This window comes from Patella vulgata, chromosome 8 (genome assembly GCF_932274485.2).
Source record: "Patella vulgata chromosome 8, xgPatVulg1.2, whole genome shotgun sequence".
Lineage (NCBI taxonomy): Eukaryota > Metazoa > Mollusca > Gastropoda > Patellidae > Patella > Patella vulgata.
This window is the reverse complement of record NC_065886.2, coordinates 26455050-26479635: the sequence shown is the minus strand read 5'-3', so window position 1 is coordinate 26479635 and position 24586 is coordinate 26455050. Positions and strand designations below refer to the sequence as shown.

Genomic DNA, 24586 nt, shown 5'->3' with positions numbered 1-24586 from the left:
ATCATATCACTTCTCTTTTTTAGGAGTTCTAGCATTACCAATGTGTTTTTTTATACACATTATTTCCACTTTTGAATAAAATGTATTTGAAACTGTATATCTTGGTAACAGATAAACAGCAGGTTCAAGTTTCGGAATTCCTACCTTTTAATAACCTGTAGCCAAATTGTACCAAGAACATTTTACTGACTTTTAAACATTCAACGAGTTTGACTCACACTGTAAAATTCGACAAAGCGGATTTACCATATGACACGGGGAGCAGTTTTGATAGGTCCATGGTACATTTAAAACATTTTTTGGGAAATCTGTGTTTTGGTTTTCCCCTCATTAATACCTTTCCCTCTTTAGTAACGCCAACCTCTAAACCCGCGCAATGTATATGACCACATCCCCAATTGGAGGGTTTGGCTTGGTATTTGGCATAGAGTTCGTGATTGCATTTTGAGTTAGGCTTCCAGTGAGACTCGAAGTTTCCGCTCTTAGTTGTCATGTGAATGGCTCTAACAGTTTTTGTAATGTCGATGATCGTTGCGTTTACAGCACGAGCATAAGAAACAATCCACATTCCAATACCGATCCGACCAACAACCACATCTGGAATATATTTCCATGGAAATAATTTATTTGTAAAAAATCCGTCGGAGGATCCGTCAGTTAACGGTTGTCCTCGTTTCAAAATTTCAGTAAAATTGGACGACTTATTCAAAAGTGGACCTTGAGAAAAATCTACGTTTGTTCTCCGCACTAAAACCATAACTGGCTTTTTACGCACAAGATCACTTTCCATTAGAAATTTAATCGCAGTGGACATGCCATTGTCAAATGATATATCGCCGTTAGCGTATCCGTATAAGACACTGTCATGATGTTTCATGGCATCAAGAAACATGTCTCTGATAACAGGTATATTAGATTTACCGCATGCAGTACGAGATACCGGTAAAGTTAACCAACCATTTTTCTCCATTCTGTCACCAGTAGTTTTATTGCTGTAGAAAAATAACGGTTTTACCAACGGTTTCCAGAATTGCCAGGAGTTCATGACATTAGCGTGCACTAAAGACTTCTCCTCGTTATCAGTCCATGTTGTAAACATTATTAATCCAGTCTTTCCTGAAGTCGGTTCACTATCGACAATTTTCATGTCTTTTGAAGAAAGTACTTTTTTAGTATCCGTGTTCTTGGTGTTGTCATTCATCACTGAGTACGGTGCAGTTTGTGTTCGCTTGACATCGTTTACAAGCGATTTAATAAGTCCACTATCGGTTAAAATTTTTCTCGCGTAAGAAATCATGAAATCATCCCGTTCGTTCGTGTTATTATTTGCGTACCACCACCCTCCAATACTTGCAAAGACAAGCATTACCAGAATCACAAAAACTTGATTAAAACCCTTAATATTCATAGTGCTAATGACTCGTACCACGATCGTTATTTCAAATGCGTTTCATACCATGTCCGCAATTACATATTAATATACAGACTTTAACCTGTAAACAGTCAGAATGTTTTGATCATTGATAAAAACAAATGTGCTAGAAGCTATTGTTATCGCCAGTCAGTTACTTTCATTCTATGTGTTCATTTATCTTTATACCCTCGGGGTGTTACAAGTATCGCTGTGTTTCATCTTTATGATAAAATTTTATGAGTGAAAACAATTAATATATTGGCCAATGTGATATAACATTAATGAATGTGCATAATACAATAAAGAAACTATCTGAAATGCACACTAGATTGAACATAAAATATGATTGTCATGAAAAGTGTAAACACGTATATGCGTGAGTTACTAAACATCGCATAATTAAATTTATTACATTGCTTATTGCCTACATATGGGACTATGGTAACAAAATCTAGATTTTAATATTGACGTTTAGCTTTCCAGATAGTTCCTAGCTTTTGTGAACGTGTAGACAACTTATGCAAGAAATAAAACCCCAACTGAAGTTCACCAACAATGGCATACCAGCACTTCTATATTAAATATATAATTTACATATACTTAGTTTTTTTCTATCATCTTTTGTTGTTGTAACGTTGATGTTATATGTTGCGTTACGGTCTTGGGTGAAAAATCCAACATGGTAACTAACATACTAACGCAGTTTATTTGACAAAATGTCGTCAATTTTATCTAGTTTAGATTGCAGATGTGTGTATGAAAAAGTAAAACAGTACGGTCTTCTTTTATTTCCAATTCTGACATCGGTTCTTTTACGTGCACGTCAGTGTTTACACGGGACCTCGGTCTTTCGTTCCAGACATTGCCCCTTGCTAGGCCCACCGTCCTACACCACAGACAAGGGGGTTAATCCCAATGAGATTTTTCGGCAACGCTGGGATCGGAAATAAGCTAACGTTTTACTCATTGATTCCCCTCCGCCACACCCTCGACTCCCGATATAGGTTAAACTGTGTGTCGAGTGGACTTGTTTAGATGGGATATTTCGATTGTAATCGGGTAATCTCTTTACGATTAAGTGTTCATTTTGTCAAATAAGAATAATCATGTAGTATAGTTGTCTATATTATTGATACATGTTTACTAATTTGTTACGTTCCAATTTACTTCAGTGCACAGGGCCATTACGCACCTTAATCAGAAACTGTGTCATTCTTTCCGTACTACATAGGTCTAATAAGAGTCATATAATATTCAAAAGTATTTATTGCTGTTGCTATTATCCATTCACTCCAACATAGCAAAGACGTTAGCTGTTGGAACATGAATTATATACAATATAGTTTGCTTGTAGTGATATACAATGCACTGGACTTATTTTATGCTGAACCAGTGAAAAATCAATCCACACGAGTTTAAATTAGAGTTACAGTTTCATCTTTAAAAAAACAAATGAGAGCAGCGCTTCAAATAATATTTTATTAAACACTACCATTAGAAGTTTCATATAATAAAATCGCTATACTAACATTCTAATGAGCGTTGACTCTCCCAAACAAAAATGAGCTATATTCCCGAGAAAATAAAACATAATAATCTATGGAGTGCAAGAGGCGAGAACCGTTGAACTGAAATTGAAATTCCTTCAAATTTCTCGTGACCGCGCAGGTGTGAATATTCTAAATATGGAAATAATTGCCATTTATACTCATAGAAAACAATCTGCAATTCAAATAAACCACGTTCAATAATTTTGAAGATATTGACAACAGATGCCGAAGCATAATTAATGAGAAATCGAAAGAAGCAAGGTGTTCATTTATTAGAGGGCACTACAACTCGAAATATAAATATGTTTGGACTATAGATCATTGTGGAGCTAGCCGAGAACGATTTCTAACAGTTAAAAAAGAAACTCAGCGAAATACCGAAATTTACGCCTCTATAAATACACTGTTGATATTGATAAATCAATTGATTTGAATTATATGTCAAAATTCATATGGGATGATTATTTTTATAAAATTGTCATCCCGAAAAGAATGTTTTAATCTCTTTAATGGGCATTTAGTAATTGAAAATATCAACACAACGTATGCATTATGTAAGAGCTAAATCAGTCTATAGTGTGGCTCTACAAATGTTATATAAATTATCATTTAGACATTTATTTACATGGCAAACCCATTATCAACTCTCAATACCATCGTATGGTTTTGATATTAAGTGGATTAGAATATCCACACCATTTAATCGGTTAACGTTAAAATGCAAAATTGAGACTTCGTTTATCATCGTAACAATGACAATTGAGAGTACGCTAATTTTTTCAAAACTTCAAACATTCTTTATTTCGCTCAGAATAAAGTAATTTGGCCAGCTATTTATCTAAATTTTACATTTTGCGTCTTGGATCAAACTAAAGCCAAGTAATTTGGCCAGCTATTTATCTAAATCTTACATAATGTGTCTTGGAACAAACTAAAGCCAAATGATATATATATATATATATATATATATAAAAATTTCTCCACTTTACTTCATTCTGACATACATTAAATTATATAAGCTAGCTGTTTGCCCTCTATAGGCGTCGCCAGATATCAATAGTGGATACAAAATATTGAAAATACTATAAAATAAATAAAAGATTCTACTCTCAGGTAAAAGTATATAGAAAAGTGAGGTTTAATGCCTGATGATCCCCGTAGTGGGTGAAAGCGCTAGCTAAGATGAAATTAGTTTTTTCTTTCTAAAAACCTCACTTTTCTATATATATATTTCTATGACATTGGATTATAAATAATATTGGGTAGCCCAATATGGTACAACTGAAATATAAAAATCAATAACAAAACACTATACATGTGTATTTGTGTGTTTTGATGTTTGGCACGACAACAGATTATTTCTAAAGATTTTTTTTATGACGTTCGATACGACACGTTTTAAGTTCTCTCTACACATTACTTTCTAAACTGTTTAAAGCTGTCTCCTCGTACACTTTACGTTCTAATCTGTTTTAAGTTCTTACCACACTTTACGGATTTTTATGAATTTGTTTTAGGACCTGTCCACAATCTACGTTCTGATTTGTTTTAAGTTAACTCTACACTTTACGTTCCTTGAATGACATTTAGAAGTAGAGGTACAATATTCATAATAACACAACTTTATGGATTTACTACTTCTTAGTCTACACATTTATCCTCAAAACAATGATACTGGGACAAACGTTTTTATCCCCATTTCTCAGATACAAAAAAGCTAAATAAAACCTAAATCTAAATGATCATTTGAATCAGACCCGGAAAGAAACTGAAGCCTACAGGAATGGGCTCGAATTTAAATGCAAACTTGTGAATTTGCTACCAATACTAAGCTGAAATGGTTTCAGTTTCAAATTTTTGTTGCTGATAATTGTTTTAGACAAATTGGAATTATTAAATTAGACCTATGTACATTTTGCATACCTTTATACATAATCATTAATACATCTTTAGAGAGAGAGAGAGAGAGAGAGAGAGAGAGAGACATGGGGTTTAACGTCCACTCGACACAAACTAGGTCATTTCGGGACTAACATATGGTTTAATTTTATTTCAATAATTCGTTTGCGCGTAGGGGTCTTTAGCAGTGGGAGGAAACCGGAGGACCCGGAGAAAACCCACGAGGTTGGACAGGCGACGCTAAACCTTGTCACGTACAACCGGGGAATCGAAACCACGTCAGTTGACTCAATGACAGGCCTTATGATACAACGCGCCCGTGCTAACCATTCGGCCATCCAACCCCCCAATACATCTTTATTATAGCTGTGAATTTGTTTTGGCAAGAATTGGGAACCTTGATTAAACTAAAGACAAACAATGATTTCGTGTTAATTTGTCAGTGAAACTAATGATAATATTATTTCAAATTCAGTAGGCCTATATATTTGAAATGAAATCGAATTCCAACTGCCAAGGACTCTTTTAGGTGCACGCCAAAGTCTACACGGGACCTCGGTATTTCGCCCCATCCGATCGATTAGACAGCTGAGAAGAGAAAAGAGAAAATCACGCCGGAAAATCCCGATGAACTTTCTCGTCAAACACCGGGAGCTTTCCCGCGACTCCAGACTAGCGAGCCAGCTTCTACTCACTTAGCCACTGTGGCTCCCCTATATATTTGAGTAAGGTTGAAATTTTGAACAACCCAAGATAGCACATAGAGGTTAAGATGTCATCATATTTATACAATTTATACCATTTATATAACATATATACCATTAGTGGATAGCGTAAAACAAACTAAATATAACAATCAAGTTATTTTATTTTCAAACTATCTACGTGTACACAATAATATTATGTCATACTGATCAATATAGTTGTTTCCACTCACATTATATGAAGCGCAATGATATCTTGTAGCCAGTGGCGGACCATGGCGAGGGCAACAGAGGCAAATGCCTGGGGTATAGAAAACAAATAATGAAGACCCATTTTCCCAAAAATCATGAATCAATTCTCCGAGTATATTCATGAAGAAACAAATTCTGTACTGTAACAACTTCTTCAATCAGATTACTACTCTAGATCGACACTAACTGCTTTGAACTAAGTATATTATTATGACTTCCCACCCGGGATATACTCAACATTTTAGGTTGGGTGTCAGCTTGTCACTGGGGCCCGGCAGCTACGCTGCCTCAACGTCCGCCGAAGTCATGATCCTCCACAGATTAAGAGATAAGATAGTTGCGTCAACCAATCAGAAATTACATGTATGTCATTTCGGGACTACAATACATTGAGGGCAGAACCAGCTTATACCTACGGGACAGGAATTGCTATATTTATTATTTTAATTTCTTAATACAACAGGTCAATTGCTTTCGTGGTTCAGATGGAGGGGGGTGTGTGTATAGCAAATAATAAGATCCGGGGTTAATAAATGAGTATTCCGGATATGAACTTTGCCGTGACAGACTCTTCAAGTGATTTTCAATTTCTGGTAACTGGTAAAAACATATTTGGTCATAATTTTGTACCCATATCATTCATCATGAGTCAAGAGAAGAGCTTGCCTCGTTATGGGGCGTCAGTCGCAGACGCGCCTAATTCATTGGATACGTTTCCTGTTTAAAAGACAAGAGCGGAATTACATTTCTTTATACATCAGTCATCAGACATTACGTAGCTGCTCGTAAGGCAGGTCTCAAGATATCTTTCAGAATGCGCGAATCATAGGCGTATTTCCTTATTAAGTGTCCTGGATAATAGTCCCTTCAAAGTATCTAGAAAATCACCGGTCCTCGGATAGCTGGCGTACCAACATAATGAGGTTTAAGCGTGGTTAACGCTTTAAATATTCATAGTGTTTTACGGTATAATGGGTATGTTTCGAAGTGTACTATAAAATTAATATAAACACAGGTTTAGAACAGTTACGGTTTCGAGAGTTATCTAGTTTATTCAAATACTAATTAATATAACAAAGATTGCTGGTTTATGAAACACAAAGAGAATAACAAACAATAGCCAACGGCTGGTTGTAATAATAGGAGCGGTAAACCATTGTCAAGCGTAAAGTGACAATATTGTCACATCTTTGATTTGGGGGCATGTGACGAACAGTTTATGGCCCCATAAGGGACGGTTATTTCACCGTAGCTTTAATTTGAAGCCTGTAACCAGGATAGTGGCCCACCCTCAAAGTGTATTAGATCACTTATTTTCATCTGCAAGTTTTTGACGACAATGAAAAATAAAATGCTGCTTATTAAGACTGTAATGTATGAAACAAGAAGAATATTTATGTTTATTAACCGGTAAAGTGATAACCATATGGTTACAAATAGCGAATATGTTTTTACATCACGTTTACTCGTTATTTCATTTGATTTTAGTTTTAGATTTATCATTCGGTCTCGATTAGAAAAGGAAATAAACGATAAATTACATTGTGGAATTTCAGTGTGCCATGCATCATTACCGTAACCTTGTGTTTAACAAATCTTGAATATTCACCAAATCCAACCAAAAATATCAACTGGATTCGAAACCAAATAGTGTAGGCATTTAAAGAAAAGATACGCTATGCAGATCACACAGTAAAGTGAGGGTAAGCTTGTTTACCATAAGATTTAGGAAGCACGTTCATTAGATTCATACTACAATCATAACATCCTTTTGTGATTTCATTTTTAGACCTTTTCTTTAAGATAGCATTGTCATTCTTATCAGCTGTAAGTTCTAGACTTGCACAATGAATATGTCCACATCCCCATCTTGTCGGGTAAGCATTAAACGTTTTATAAAGATCATGGTTACAATAAACATCCTGTTTTGCATGTGACTCGTAGTTTCCACTTTTGGTCGTCATATGAATCACTTGAACAGTTTTGGATATCTCAATGAGCGTTGCGTTTACAGCTCGGGCATACGAAACCAACCACATAGCAATACCCATCCGACCAACCACAATATCCGGGATATATTTCCACGGAAATAATGTGTTTGTGAAGAATCCATCGGATGAACCATCATTTAATTCCTTCCCCCTTAATCTAATTTCCGTAAAATTTGATGACTTATTCAAAAGTGAACCATTTGTAAAATCTACATTAGTTCTGCGAACCAAAATCATCACGGGTTTCTCGCGCATAATAGCCTTTTTCGAAAGAAACTTAACAGCTTTGGAGATGCCTTGATCAAACGTGATATCACCATTCGCGTATCCATACAAAGGACTGTCGTAATTGTTCATGGCATCAAGAAACATGTCTCTGATAACAGGTATTTTAGATTTACCGCATGCAGTACGAGATACCGGTAAAGTTAACCAACCATTTTTCTCCATTCTCTCACCAGTAGTTTTATTGCTGTAGAAAAATAACGGTTTTACCAACGGTTTCCAGAATTGCCAGAAGTTCATAACATTCGTATGGACTAAAGATTTCTCCTCCGTATCCACCCATGACGTAAATAAAATTAATCTGGTCTTTTCTTGTTTATGGTTTTCGTGATTATTTGCTGTTTGATGAAGATGTTTTTCCTCAGAAAATCGTGATTCAATAGATTTAGTACGCGTCGGGATATGTTGAATGTCCTCAAAAGTTCTATTTTCAGCAGATTCAGTATGCGTTGGGATATGTTGAACGTCCTTAGAAGTTCTAGATTCAGTACGCATCGAGATATTATGTGGAGTTTCCTTTGAAAGTCTCGATTTAATAGACCTAGTGCTAGTTGCGTTTTTTTTAAATTTATTAAGTTCGCTGTTCGAATAGACTCCGTATGAACTAACAGATTTCCGCTTATATTCCGGCAATATCCTGACGTACCAATATCCTCCCATGAGTGTAAACACCATTAATAGCAGAACTGTGAACACATTTTGTTTACTGCGGTTGCTCATTCTGTGAACTTCGGTTACTATTTCCAAATGTATATTTAGTCAAAGCATTCCTTTATACAAAAATAGAATGGTATTGATCAGGAATTATTGCCACACGATCTTGGGCCTTCACATCAATATCTCATTTTGTGACTTTATGGTTACTGTTTTCTTGTGTACATTTAATCCAATCATTTCCTCCGCCCTACACATCAATATCGTATATTCATCCATACTGTAAAACTCACCGTGTTTTATACATCTGCATATGGTAACCTATTTTGTATGTTCGAATGTTCGTTGGTCCGTCCATCCACACTTACTTATACTTACTCAAGATTTTTATGATTTGGGTTATAGTAAAAGTACTTCCAGAGGTGTAGCCTCTGATTCTATGACTCTTGATTAACGTACATTATCGGGGTCATTTTAAAGAGTCAATTTCTTCGCCGATTTTAATTTTAAACTTGTCTGGATTAGTCAAGATACATTATGGAAGATTAGATAAAGAGCTGGCAGTTGTCACTATAATAGTTAAAAACTAGATGATAAGCCGAGAAAATCATTGTAGCCTCTATTGTCATTGTTGCCGCTGTCACGATAATGAACAAAGTCTCGCTTATCCACTTTGGGTTTAATCATTAATGGACGTCGAACAGCAGATTGGATTCAAATCCAATGGACACATACGATGGCATCGGGAGTTGATTATGGTCTTTTCATGTTAATAAATGTCTAATTAATAGTTTTATAATATTTCAGGCCTAAAGAAAGACTTGCAATAGGTATTGTTATTAAGATGGAGCGCATTGATATTGAGCGTTTCCTCAAATGTATAGTTCCAAAGTTAGTTCCGTTCTTAATCTTCACTAATTTTTAAAGTGATTTTATTTCGAACGAATGATAAGAATATCGTTTCTGCGCCACTTGATTGTTCTGATGCCCCCATTGTTAAACTCTTCCGTAAATGGCATATTTATTTATGGTACCAAATCATTTTACAACTGTTTTTGGGGCCCCTTTAATATTGGGACCCCTGACTGTAGCCGAGACCCCCGCCCCACTTAAATATTTCTCTATTTACAGAATGATTCAGACGGAGCCGTGTCGGCTCAGTAAGTAAGGCTTTGAATAAAATGGACAGCTGAAAGTTAATCCAGATAATTTGCTACATTATTTCACCAAGCTGTACTTGGCGTATTGTCTATAGTACCCCATGTTGTACTGCATAGTGCCTATGGGTATATCAACAAACAAACAAACAAACACACATTGACATATAGGCGTCGACAAGCGAGGCTCAAACCATAACTACTTGTCGAAGTAATTAATTCAAACATTTTCGCGCCTAGCTTTGGTCAACATTAAATCTATTATAACGAAATTGTCTAATTATAGCATGGAATTTTGCAGGATACATCCATTAAGACATGGAGAAAAAAGGCATGGAAAATTTGGTACGTTATTAGGGATTCGGGATTTGCCAATGACGAATAACGAGCCAGCACGTTATTCGGGATTCGCGAATGACTAGAAACGGGCCAGCACGTTATTCGGAATTTGGCCTATCTTTCATCCGTAGAGATGGGCATTTTGTTAGCTACTTGAAAGTATCGAACGACTGGTATCACTACAATGGTCTTGATTCACCAGAAATAACAAAAACTACCAATAACAGTCACAGAGGAATTGCCATAGTTGAACATATTGTACTATCATCTGCTTAGTGTGAATATAAGTGTACACATTGTACTGTTTTTAAAGCAGGAATGTATTGGTCACGAAAAACAAAATTACATTAATTGGAAATGTTCACGAGCTCTTTATCTAACACAATTTTAATTTGTCAAATGTATACTTCTACATAAACTTCCAATCATTCGAAAAGCCACAAAAACACGTTATCAGTAAATCAAAACAATTATTGCCCACTTCATTGCTTTTTTCCAAGACCAGCTGTTCATTCCCCAATTCACTGGTTGAAAATATCAAGCTCAAGTACAAATAGACGCCCTCGAGTCTATAATCTAAACAATCAAGAATCAGAAGCCAGGATGGGCGAGCAAGAAAGCCCGGGGTCAAAACCCTTTACGGTGCGCGCAAACGCCTTTTCCTGCCCTTGGAGACAATCATTAGGTAAGGGGGATACGAATTAATATTTCGTTTAAACGAATTAATATTTCGTTTAAACGAATTAATATTTCGTTTAAACGAATTAATATTTCGTTTAAACGAATTAATATTTCGTTTAAACGAATTAATATTTCGTTTAAACGAATTAATATTCAGTTATAACGAATTGGTATTTCGTTTAAACGAAATAATCATATAAGAGTGAAAACGTGCACGAAAATTTTTTATCAGTGGAATAGTCCACTTAAGGGCCTCCGTAAGTAATTGTTTTCCATGGAACTCTTGTGATTCTCGGAATGGTCATCATAACTGGTTTGGTACAATGAAGCTCGTGACATTTTTCTTTTGTGCCATATTTTATAAAATCGATTGTATTGATGTTAAGGACACAGCTGTGCTGTATAGCAATAGGTGATTTGAAATTTTTTAGGATGGATTAAATATATTGTATATTATAACTTATAATTAATAACTTATTTCTAACTTGACGAGATTTGAAACGGAAAGTATCGAAAATCGAAAAAATATCGCGAAAGGGAGGCTGTTATTTTTTATTATTGGTTTATGGCAGCTGACTTTCGGATGGAGTCAGTGGTGATTTGTGAATGGTGATTTGTAGCGCAAATCTGGACGCAAATACCCCCCCCCCTTCCCCCAACACACACACACACACACACCCAAACACATCTTTTGGACAATCCCACCAATCAACAAAAAAGCTAAAATTTACACGATTCATTGAAACATATACTGAGTGATATAAATGATTTTTATACTGTTATTTAGTGGGGTCCCGGGGCCCTAGCCACCCCCATTCTCCCAGCCCATGTTACAACATTCAATGACAGCAATATTTTAATATGATCGTATATTACCGTCAGTGACCCGTTAACCCGTCCGTCTGTCGTTCCCATTTCGTGTTAGCACAATATAGTGGCTATAATAATTATATATTCTTGAAATTAATAAGCGGGATATGGTCAAAAGCTAGCATCATCTATAATTTTTGTTAAAATCTTTTGGTGGCCCTCTTGTTATGGGGGGGGGGGGGGTTGGATGGCTGAATGGTTAGCGTGCGCGCGCTGTATCATAAAGTCTGTCATTAAGTCGACTGGCGTGGTTTCTAATCCCCGGTTGTACGTGACAAGGAGTGGGGTCGCCTGTCCAACCTCGTGGGTTTTCTCCGGGTCCTCCGGTTTCCTCCCACTGCTAAAGACCCCTATGCGCAAGCGAATTATTGAAATAAAATTAAACCATATGTTAGTCCCGAAATGACCTAGTTTGTGTCGAGTGGACGTTAAACCCCATTTCTCTCTCTCTCCCTCTTGTTATAGCGATTGAATCCAAGCCGAGATATTTGTTCTTTACTGAATGTTAAATAATCGATCACATTAAGCACAGGGGCTTTATCTTCTGACCTCGCTAGCCTGGAGGTCGGGTGTTCGATCCCTGCATTGGCCGAGAAAGTTCATCCAGATTTTCCGGCGCGGTTCTCCCTTGTCAGTGATGCAGGACGGAGGGGCTGACAAGGAAAGCTGTCTAGTCGTTCGGATGGGACGAAAAACCGAGGTCCCGTGTACACATTGGCGTGCACGTAAAAGATCCCTTGGCAGTTGGAATTCGATATAAGAGTAGGCCGTAGTGCCGCTGTCCGGGCAAAATTTCCCTCATAGCACACTGTATGGCGTATGCCCGTCTTCATTAGCCCAGGTTAGGAGCAGAACAGTAGGACGTTAAACTCCATTTCATTTCATTTCATTTTATCTTCTGACACTTAAACAATGTGCCGCGTTCTTCCTCGAAGTGTTAAATCAGCGGTGGAAGTGAAATATTAAAATCCAAGCGCTGTTTTCATACATTATTTATGGATGTTGTCTATTTACGCCAAGTTGTTAGCTGTCAATATATCGAGCCGGTGTGAACTTTTATGAGGTTTTTACAATAAAAGGCTACACTGCATAGTACTTAATTTCGGAAATCAATATTCATGAATGTTTATATTTCATACTATACATTATTTATGTTGAGATCCAAGTCACAAACAGAGGCCACTTTATATTATGATGTCAACATTTTCTATGTTTAGGACTTTGTTGAGCAAAAAGTGTTATCAGATGGCAGGCCCGTAAATTGCCCAAAATTGTAGGGGGGGGGGCAAAGGCTTCTGGGGGCGCCAATGTACCTACAACTTGACGTCCACGGCGAATGGCATCGTGGACACACCTCCCTTTCGAGGCGGGTCTAGGATGCTCTCCCCCAGAAAATTTGGGAAAATATGGTTTGCACATGAGATGAACTATGAAAATAGGGTTTGCACCTGAAACTGACAAAGAATTCAATTTTGAGGTTGAATTTGTAACATTGGCATACTATGATTTTTTGATATGAACATTATAAAAATTTGAAGGAAGGGATACGGCTTTAACCTGCCTATAATAATTTATGAGACAAAAGAAAAGTTCGGAATCAGGTTCGAGTGCGATTTGTTTGAATTTTGAAGATTATCACGCCGTATTACTCAGCATTATGCATTATGAGCAGCCCGACAATCATATATTGTCATTATAAGGCGCCCCACCAATCATGTCATTATGGGCCCCCCTCCGGGATAAGGCACCCCACAGATCAAGTCGTTTTGAGCGCCCCATCAATCAAGTTGTGGTGTTAATCGTGTGGTGAGACGCCTCATATATAACAACATTATTGGCGGGGTGCCGAACCAATGTCACTTGGTTTTATGGGCGCCCAACCAATGTCACTCCGCTTTATGTGGCGCCCATGGGCACATTGGTCGTTGGCTTCGTATTGCGTCCAATTCGGGGAACCAATTTTTTGCCCAATGAACAAAGTGCACCTTTGGTGCCCATTGGGGGCAACAAATGTTTCCGGGGGGGGGGGGGGGCAGCTGCCCCCCTTGCTCCTCCACTTGCTACGGGTCTGGATGGTATAATTTAAGCTTTTAAAGTCGCAGAACACTTAAGGGTTCAAGATCCCAATGCTTCCCACCAAATTGAAGATAGGTTGCCAGCCAACGAAACATACGCCCACAGCAGCTAAGTCATCCAGGGAGTCAACAAGGGTTGTGGTATATTTTTTCTTTTGTCAGAAATGAAAACATGTACAACACTCTATAATCTGATTACGAGTAACAACACATTTGGCTTCTAGGTCTGCCCTTTTCTAACAGCATACAAAACATTTAATATCAATTACCATAATCATCGGAAAACGATGAAAATTGATAGGCCATAACTTTGGCAGTAATTATCGGAAATCGGAAGGCTTCTTCGTCTCATGACCTTGAACACTGTGTGTCAATAAGATATCAACTTTAGCGTCTAGAGTGTCCACAAGATATTTCAAAGTGCTCACGGGCCATAATATCGGAAACGAATGAAAATCAATAGGCTTGTTCGTCTCACGACCTTAAACACTGTGTATAAATTTAAAGTCAATTGGATATTAACTTTAGCCTAATTATCTCTGTAACAGATGACTGTTTCGACACGTGACGTCACATCACACGGCGTCAATCATTGGTGAATTTTACTTATTTTAATACCCATTTACACTAAATAGGAAATGATTTTTACCTACAAATAATTAAAACGTCTTTATTTATTTTTCTAATAAACGAAAAAAAATGTTTTAGAATTTAATTTAACGAAAGAAAAAAGTTAATATTTGGGAATCATTAAGTCGCATTGATGTCATCCTTATCAGTGATTGTAGCGGCCTAGCGAAAATTCACTGCTGATCAGTGTGCTCCAGAGCATCCACAAGATTTTTTTTTAGAGTGATCAAGGGCAATAACTCAGGCAGTAATTATCAGAAATCGTTAAAAATCAATAGGCTTCTTCGTCTCATGACCGTAAACACTATGTATAAATTTAAAGTCAATCGATATTAACTTTAGTTTCTAGAGCGTCCACAAGCCATTGTTGACGCCAGACCAATGGACGGACGGGGCGACGACAATTTCAATGTGGGCGCATAAAAACTATAGTCCCTATCACGCGTTTACAAGGCTTTTTGCAAAAGGGGGTGGGGGTGGGGGTGGGGGGATTAACCCGGGAACGAAAAGTCAGTAGGGGTCAGTCCTCTCATGACCTAAATGCTCTCCACCACTTTTGACAGAAATACGTTAAAAAAACCTAAAGCATCTATCGCGTTCACAAGTTTTTGGCATATGGGGGATAAACCCCAAAATGGAAAGTCGTAGAACATTGAGTATTGCTAGGGTTCATTGTCTCATAACCCCAATGTTTCCCATCAAATATACTGTAGCCTTTATCGCTTTCACAAGTTTTTCAGAAAAGGGGCAATAACTCTGCAACGGAAAGTCGCAGAATGCTGACTATAGACTGCGTTCGTCCCCTTTTCCGACGTGGTTTATCCTTGTCAGTGGTGCAGAACGGGGGGCCTGACAGGGACAGCTGTCTAGTCCTTCGGATGAGACGAAAAACCGAGGTCCTGTGTATATATTGGAATTCACGTAAAAGATCGATATAAGAGTAGGCGATAGTGCCGCTGCCCGGGGCAAAATTTCCCTCATAGCACACTGTATGGCGTATGCCCGTCTTCATTAGCCAAGTTTAGGAGCAGAATAGTGGACGTTAAACCCCATTTCATTTCATTTTTTTTTGCGTTCTTCCCCTCATGACTCAAATACTTCAGACCAAATTTGAAAAAAATATCTGTAGTTTCTATTGCTTTTACAGAGTTTTCAGAAAAGGGGATAACTCTGGAACAAAAAGTCGCGGAACGCTGAAAACCAATAGGGTTGATCCTACATGACCCCAATACTTCCTATTCAGCATTTGCGGAACACTGAATATCGATAGAGGTTGGCCTCTCAAGAAAAGTCGCGGAACGCTTAATATCAATAGGGGTCATAATATGATCCCAATACTTTCACCAAATTTGAAAAATATCTGTTTAAAATTACAGCCTCCATCGCATTAACAGTAAAATAAAGCCAAGTACGAACAATCCAAACCATTAGACAAAATTCGAAGTCCTAAAAAAACGGTATAGGCAAATCAGAAAAACATTGATAAAAACTGCAGCCTTTTCGGCAAAGGGGGATAACTTCGGAACGGAAAGTCACGGAACACTGAATTTTGATAGTGTTAGTCCACCCATGACCACAATGCTTCACACAAAATTTGTCAAAAACTGTAGCTTCTATTGCATTTTCGGCAAAGGGGTGGGGTTGGGGGAATAACTTTGGAACGGAAAGTCGTCAAAAACTGTAGCCAATATCGCGTTCAAGAGCCAATTGTTGACAGGTGGCGACATAATACGCCCACACAAATTTAGCTATTGTTCTAACTAAAGGTTTTGTCATACTGCACGCAGCGATCCATCTACGTCATACTTCGAGAATACAGGCGGAGCTAGCTGTAGACAGGCAGCCTAAGTTTGGGATGAGGTTTAGTGTGACTATATGCGACTAATCGACAGCTAGGAAACAAACTTTGCTATATAACAGTGTTTACTATATTCCAATCAAATCATCTCTAAATATAATCAGGGAAACAAATAATGACAGACAAACCCTAAAGCTCAATTCGCAGTTAAACCGACAGGGGACTAAAAACATATGATTTTAATTAGATGGATAAAACCATGTGGTTCCATTTTGTACAACTAATGACACAAAAAATCGATAATTCATTTGTTTTAATAATAAAGGTTTAGAAAAATATACATACAAATATAAAGGACTTTTATTACATTTAATTATTAACATATCACAGTTACTGGATATTTATAGACACTCCAAATTTAATAAAAGTGACAGACAGCAATTTATATGGCCCAAATTTCAACTCTGTTGGCTTGGTCAATTAATTCATCAGTCGAGTCAATTAATTCATCAGTAGAAATAGATCTATTCTTGACATCTTCAGATGATTATCATCAATTTCTCACAAGGGGTACACTAAAGAAATGTGTTGTACAATCCTTTGATTGATATTGGAGACAAACCCGACATTATATGATACAATGGAGTTTATTAACAAAAGATACACATCTATCAAAAATTATGCAAAAAAAAGACTACAAAACAATTCTTGGTGAGCTATCGGTAAACAGTCATTGAATAATAATAATATTATAAATATAAATAAATTGTAATCTTAAATTGGAATGTATTTCTTTATAACATATACCAGGCTTATATCAGAAATCTTAATACAGGGCCACCTGCACCATTATCAAAATCATCGGTATTGGCTATAAAATTGTCAACAAATTCTACAGAGAAAGTAAAAATGTAAATGTAAATATAACTCTTTGAAACCAAAAATTTAAAATCAATTTGAAACTCGTTCTGGTAGATATCATCAATTTCAATATTTTTTTTATGAATTTTGATAGAGTTGCTTGTTAGGCTAAATGAACAATATAAAGTTTTTAAAAACTCCCAAGTGAAACTCCATGTATACCGGGTTCATAAGCTTTGACTGTTCCAGTATGACAAGAAGATAACTCAGCAAAAATGCCTTTGATATTTACAATCCAAAAGTTCTAACGCATTTGATATTTACAATCCAAAAGTTTTGGAAATCCATAGAGTTCTTCCTTATACCAAAATGAACAGCCTTGCCATATTTTTATAAATTATGTAGAGGGCTTTTGGCTTTTTTTTCTGTTTGCCATTCACTAAATTTCATTAAGCATTAATGGGGGGGGGGGGTAAACTTGGCAATTTGTGAACAATTAATGACAAAACCCTGCAAATTTGAAAATATCTGCCAAACCTCTGATTTAGACAGTGTTCACAAGCTGATGAAAATAAGACATCCACATTAAATGTGGATAAATAAAAATAATTGTAAAAGAAAACAGTCCAAAACAAAAACAATTTCTAAACTGAAATTTGATTGTAAAAGAATTCAAAAATAATGAGATGATAATCAACATAAAAGAAAAGAGTGAAGAATCTCCATTTTAATAACGTGTGTCAAAGTATGACAGATTTAGCAAATTTAAGCCTTTCATTTTGTACCCACATAAATAAAATTGCTGTTATATTAACCTGAAAATTATTTTGTACTTCCATACATAAAATATTTAGAGGAACAGAAGATATCTTGAGTTTGAATATTTGTCTGCGATCTCCAGTAGGCTTTTTATATAATATATATTTATGGAAATAGACAAAAATTTATTTTTCAACAGACTTTATATAAAAAAATAGAAATATTTGAGGTGTTTTTCCATCTGGATGGTCAATTAATTTAAACAACAATGGTGTGATTATAATTTAGAGACAAACCACAGGGATCAATGGTCGTCAATGTTAAATATAACTTGGGTGTTTTAGCTTTATCTGGTAAACGGATAGAAAGTGAGGGAACTGTTGTTTCTTGCCACTGCATGATGTCAGCACCACCTAAAGCAGTTCCCAAACTGACTTCATAATACAGGTTCTTCCATGTGGAAACAAATGCTTCTCTCCATGATATTTCCATTGTTTTCCCATCAAATGAATTGGCTGTTTTTATTTTTGATAGATCTAAAACAAAATATGTCATATTAGCCAGTTTGCAAAGAGCCCCTCTTACATGCACCTTAGTAACAAAATTAAGAAGGCTTGTTTACTGAATGGTAATTTCTTGGCAAAACGTAAATTGTTATTATAAATTACTGAGACAACGCCATACACCATGTAAACTTAAAAACATGCATTCAAAATATTTTTTATTGTCACCAACTAGACATTATTGAGATACTTATGTCTGTGACTACTATTATTGCAGATCTTTTTCATTTATACTGATTTTCTGGAGAGGAGGGAGTCAAGTGGTCTAATGAGTGCACTTTAGATCATAAAGTCTGTCACTGATTCAAGTGTTGTGATCTTGATCTTAAGCTTGTATGTGATAAAACGTACAGTTGCCTACCCAATCTCATGGGTTATCTGCTGCTTAAGACCCCTATGTGCAAGGGGTTCTATTATTTGACGGTGTATTATTTAGAAAGTCAAATTGCTATTTACTTGAATTTGCCTTTGTTTATTGACCCTTTGTCAATGATTGACCATCGGGAAGTAATGCTTAAAAGTATTTGCATTTTGTGAAAAATACAATGCTTCCTGATATTGGTATATAGCAACCAATAGTTAATTTGTGTAACAGTCCACAGCTTAAATAAAGCTTACAAGTACCATTATTAAAATCCTTCAAATGACAATAAGCATCTTGATGCTTAAATAGAATATAACATATGAGATCAACTCAATTCAATACTTTACCCTGCGTACTACTAAAGATATCAAACAATGATAAAATGTTAACTAACCTTGTAAAACTGGAGGTTGTGCTTTAGATGTTATTACTGTTGATAAAGAATTGTCTTGTCTTCCTAATACATTTATAGTAGAAACACTAACATTATAGTTAGAGTTAGGTTGTAGTGATAAACTTCTTAATTTAGCCTGGTTATAACCAATATCTATAACTCGAACTTCCTTATCTAGAGTAGAACCTGGACCAACAACTGATACCTGTTAAAATAATAGTCAAATATAATTCAATGATTAATTATATTTTTGCCTCAATAAACTTTATTTGCAGAAAAAATTAAATAACCTTTCGAAACATATATCTTCAGCAATTGCCAACTGGGCACCTACAGTTATCTTATGTTACACAGCGTGGTTAGCACACATCTATTCATCACCTAACACACATGCTTCTTAGTTACATTTGTATTGATAGATTCTAATGGGAATTTTGCTGAAATTTGAATATATTTTCCTGTCCATCCCTTGAGGAAATATATCTTTAAAGAATATATTATGTTTAGCATAAGATAATTAAACGATTTACATATTAGATGCTTTAATATTTAGATCATTACTAAGGTCTTCAATTCTTTTACTGCAATTGTTAGACCCAATATACAGATCAATGAGTGAGTCTAATCTAAATGGGTTTCCTACCTGAATTGATTTTGTATCAACTCCTCCGCTTTCTAAATTCCACTGCAATCGTAATGCATTCGTTAATGGATGACATTCATTTTTAACCGGATATTCAGATACCTCATCTTTCAAAATATCCATCTGGCCACCTGCATTGACAGACATCTTGTTTATAACCAAAACGCCATCAGTGGTTGCTGTAGTTGGTAAACCAGCTTTATTATAACATCTTACAGTAGAATAAACTTCTCTAGAATCTTCTATTAAATTTTCAGGAACTTCAACTTGTGCAAATGATTGACCATTTGGCACTGGGATGAATGGCTGTATATCAACACTATCACGGGTTGAACCTGACAAAAAACATATACTTTTTACTAACAGTCAACCAATTTGGTTAATTTAAAAATATCATGCATAGGACTTCATTGCATTACAGAAGAGCATTTTTCGAAAATTAATGGATATCTTAAAAAGTACCATCATGCTATGGACCAGGAACTAACTATGATGTTATCGCAGCCATCTTGGAATTGTTGACGACTGACGTCATATCAAAAATTGAAATTGAAGTCTGTTAATCAATGCACAATTGTCCAAGGAATATGCATGCCAAGTTTCATATCGATCGTACATGAATTGGCACAGCTTTAGGCTTTTTCTGAAGAACGTCGCCCATAAAAACAAAAACTGTAAGAACAGGATGAGTAGCACTTCGGTCCAGTTCCTGGTCCAAAAGGTTACAAGAAGGTGGTAAAAGTCACAAGATGGTTGTAAAACTATATTTTCCATCTTACAAGATGTATTTTTAAAACAAAAACAATAGCTAAACGATTATTTTCACATGAAAGTGGTTATTCCAGATTAACAAATAACATAATTACAACATTAAGAATAGGGTACAGAGTAGAGTATATTATTATTACCAATGGCCCATTGACAACTATGTATGCCCGATTCCTTATCTGTTATCTTCCAATTAACTGATACAATTCTGGTCAATTGAAAACTGACGTCAGCACCTAAAAAACAAATCATGGATACTTGAATTAGAAGACCTTAATAAAGTTAGTAAATGGTTAGTGTTCATATATGACATCACTTTTAAACAGGGACCATATAGTTCAAAAAGGGATGCAGGCTGTTTCGTAACCTGGCTGTTCCATACTTAGTTCATTCGTACCTCACATGAACTGTTTCATACTTGACTTCATACCTCAAATTGATTTGTACCTTTTCCTATGTGGTTGGAATCAGTTGAAAGGAATTGAATTAAAGGTGAAACGATTTGATCAAATCCAACAGCTACCCTGTTAAGGAGGTGTGCCTTTGTCTACGGAACAACAGCCGCTCCTGCTGCCTCCTAACAGACTTGTCTACCAAGCAATAAAGATAGATTTTAAAAAAAAAAAGCCTGGGTGCAAAAGTGCATGTAAAAGTTCTCTTGTTCTCTTGAAATTAACCAAGGTACAAAACGGCCCATGTGAGGTACCAATGAACTAAGTACGAAACAGCCAGGTTATGAAACAACTTGCATTCTCAAACAGTAATCAGAAAGAAAACCTGCCTGTCACATGGACAACACTATCATAAAACACTAATCCACGATTGTTTGGTCAATTTTTTTTATCTTAAAAGTACATTTTCAATTATTTCTTACCTAAACCATCATTTATTTCTGATATTACAGGTGGCGTCATATCAACAATAATACTCTCTGATTTGCTAACAGTTGTCAGTCCTGCAGCATTGGTTGACAGCACTGTCAGATAAATTAGAGTATTATGGGCTAGTTTTAAGCCAGTGGCTGTTGCATGTTGATTTCTGCCCACACTAGTGAATGACTGAATCTGAGTTCCACCTTTAACAGTTCCTGAAAAAAACAAAACAATGGCAAACTTATCAATTATTTTAAATTACAAGTATTATACAATCGACTGTTCTTTGTGATTTAAATTTTACATTTCTGCCTGAACTAGGACAATGAAGATGGTATCTTGGATTACAAATAAATGAAAGAATCTAATATAACTGAATAAATCGGACACAGATTGTCCAATAAAATCTATTTAAAACCTTTTAAACTGGACCATATACATTTAAAAATAATCAAAAGCTTTAAAGAGAAGGTGCAATTAAAAAAAATGTTGTATTTCCTAAACTTACCTAGAGCCCATTGATAATCTGTAATAGGACTTTGATCATCTTTAAAATGCCAGGTAAGATGAAGAGATGACCAATAAGGTCTAAACACTGTATGATGTATTAAGTGATTAGAATCACTTGTTATATCTATATAATTAATTTGTTGCACATATACATCATCTACAGCTAATATCATATTTAATTTGTTGGTACCAATTTTAATCACTTCTATTGATTCTGTTGGCTGGAAAACATACGTAAATTTATTCCATAATATTAATGGCTGTCCTCCAACATCACATAATCCTTGGCATCTCTGTGGATCTAGGTTAAATGGGTGAATCTCCTTTCCTAATTGGACAAAACCTTCAATGTTGCGATGTTGTGAAGTGACATCATGAGGATATCCTACATGCACTACAATGTGATACCTGCTTTGGACATTCAAATTAGAAACAGTTTGTTGTATTCCGCCTTTCACTTTGATATAGGCTCTGCCTTGATTTGACACGGATGACTCTGATTGGACGGTTTTAATACAAGAGGAAGAGTCAGCTTCCCAATTTGCTGGTAGTTGGTCATCACATTCCTTAGTTGATTCTGTCACGTTCTCCTCAAAAGATGGATTTTTGATGAGATTTTCACCAATATATTCTACATCAACGGGAACAGGTCTTGTGGTATCAATTGTCATACCATCCGACACAGCTACTTCAGACTTCAACCCACTACCATCTACAGCATATACTTTACAATAAATCTTCGCATCTAAAAATCAAAAAAAGATTAGGAAATTGGAATAAACAGAGAAAAAAAAAATCATTTTCAGTTTATCCAAATGCAAATGACACCAAACGATCATTGTGCTCAAGATTTAAAAATAGCATCAGATGCTGTTAAGTAATGCTCAATTGATTAAATACTCATTAAATGTTCACTGTACTTAAAATATATCTTAATGGTATACCATAACAAAATCCTCTACTAATTACTTTATGCTTACCTTGATTTAAAGGTGTAGTTAGGTTTACAGATACTCTAGTATTTAACCCTACATTCTTCCAGTCGAGTATATTACAACCTGTAGTACTAACATCAGTACCAATACACCAGTAATATTTAACTATACCACTATCACTATCACTAAATCCATACCATGATGCTGATACCATTGATGAAGAACTCTGGTAATCTTTATCATGCATGTCTTAAAACAAAAAATATGAATATCTGTAAATAATATAGTTCAATAGCCATACAAGTACAATTTATATTTTATTTAAAGATGTATTCCCACTAAACTATTTATAGGGTAGTTATATCTAATGAAAGTATGGTTTATTTGCTATATTGGGAAAGTAGAGACACTCGATCTGGATTCCCTGAAAAACACCCATTGAGTGCCCACAGGACAAAAGTGTAAGGGTGTCACTAACTGGCAGTCTGTCTGCTCGGGTGACATAAGTAGCGTATTGTATGTGTTGATCGCTAGTGGTTGTGAGAACACTGAGAAACTTAAGTGTATAATAGAGTCTATAAATAAACAGTGAAAAAAGAAGTCAACAGAGAATAATCCAAGAATTTACTAAGGCTTCGATACTTATGGTAAATGGACAGTGACTAACAAAAAATACAAACTGAAAAATGGATTATCCCTCAATCAAGTTATGTGACAAACACGGCTGCTTAAAATAGATTTTTGTGGCTTGGGGTAATTTTCTTGCGATTAAAATTTTTTATAGATGGATTTAAAGCAAACTTTTGATAGATGAATTAGTTTGAGTATGTTTTTAGTCCAAATATATCATCAAATGACACACTTTGTATACAGGAAGGCAAGTTTAATTCATTGTTTGTTCAATATTCAGATATTACTTACTAATTTTGTTTAGGATGAAGCGATGAATGGTAGTAGTATATGCCACAAAATTTAAAAACATGGATAACACAGAATAAATTTTGTTTGGTGATTAATCAAATATAGATATATTGTATATCTATTACATCATACCATTAGGAAGGAATATAATACAATATAGAATGACTTCAATTTACTTCAATAAGTTCTTATCACAAGGTGAAGATACCTCAAATATAATACTATTGATACACAAATTAAACTGTACCTACCATCACCATCATGTATAATACCAGAAGTAGGAGGGGTATTATCTATGAGTATACCATCACTATTAGCCCAGCTAACTAATCCAGCTTTATTATAAGCTAATACTGTACTATAATATTCCTTGGCCTCTTGTAAATTTAAACCTGTAGCTGTGTAAACAACCTCATTTTCTGCTATGTTGGTGGGTGTCTCATGCACATTGTGTCCTATGTTAAATAGATAATAAATATATATCCTTGAAACTTGAGAGTCTAGAATCATAACCATTAATAAAAACTACCAAGAAGAATACATGTTGCTAATGATGTATCTTGCAAGCTATGAATATGAAACCCTATCCAGTTTAAAATCTACACATACTGCCATTAATCAGTACAGCCAGCAATAACTTAGGATATGTTGTTTGTAGAGTATATATATAATTTTTGATACATGTCTTCATGCACTA

General features: G+C 35.7%; 2 protein-coding genes across 2 annotated transcripts in view; both read right to left on the bottom strand.

Moving 5' to 3' along the window:
- Positions 1-214: 214 nt before the first annotated feature.
- Positions 215-970, bottom strand: LOC126830477 (uncharacterized). Its single transcript, XM_056102858.1, has 3 exons — positions 772-970; positions 391-597; positions 215-219 (listed from the first exon to the last, which is right to left on the bottom strand). The coding sequence occupies exons 1-3, from the start codon at positions 968-970 to the stop codon at positions 215-217; spliced, it is 411 nt and encodes a 136-aa protein (XP_055958833.1).
- Positions 971-16597: 15627 nt separating this feature from the next.
- LOC126829498 (uncharacterized) overlaps positions 16598-24586 on the bottom strand; it is a 39025-nt gene continuing 31036 nt past the window's right edge. The window contains exons 43-50 of the mRNA XM_056102857.1: positions 24141-24344; positions 23014-23217; positions 22032-22778; positions 21526-21738; positions 20792-20887; positions 19884-20218; positions 19241-19445; positions 16598-18455 (exon numbers count right to left, since the gene is read on the bottom strand). Of these exons, the coding sequence (XP_055958832.1) occupies positions 18178-18455; positions 19241-19445; positions 19884-20218; positions 20792-20887; positions 21526-21738; positions 22032-22778; positions 23014-23217; positions 24141-24344 (2282 nt within the window). The 3' untranslated portion in view covers positions 16598-18177. The remainder of the gene's footprint in view (positions 18456-19240; positions 19446-19883; positions 20219-20791; positions 20888-21525; positions 21739-22031; positions 22779-23013; positions 23218-24140; positions 24345-24586) is intronic.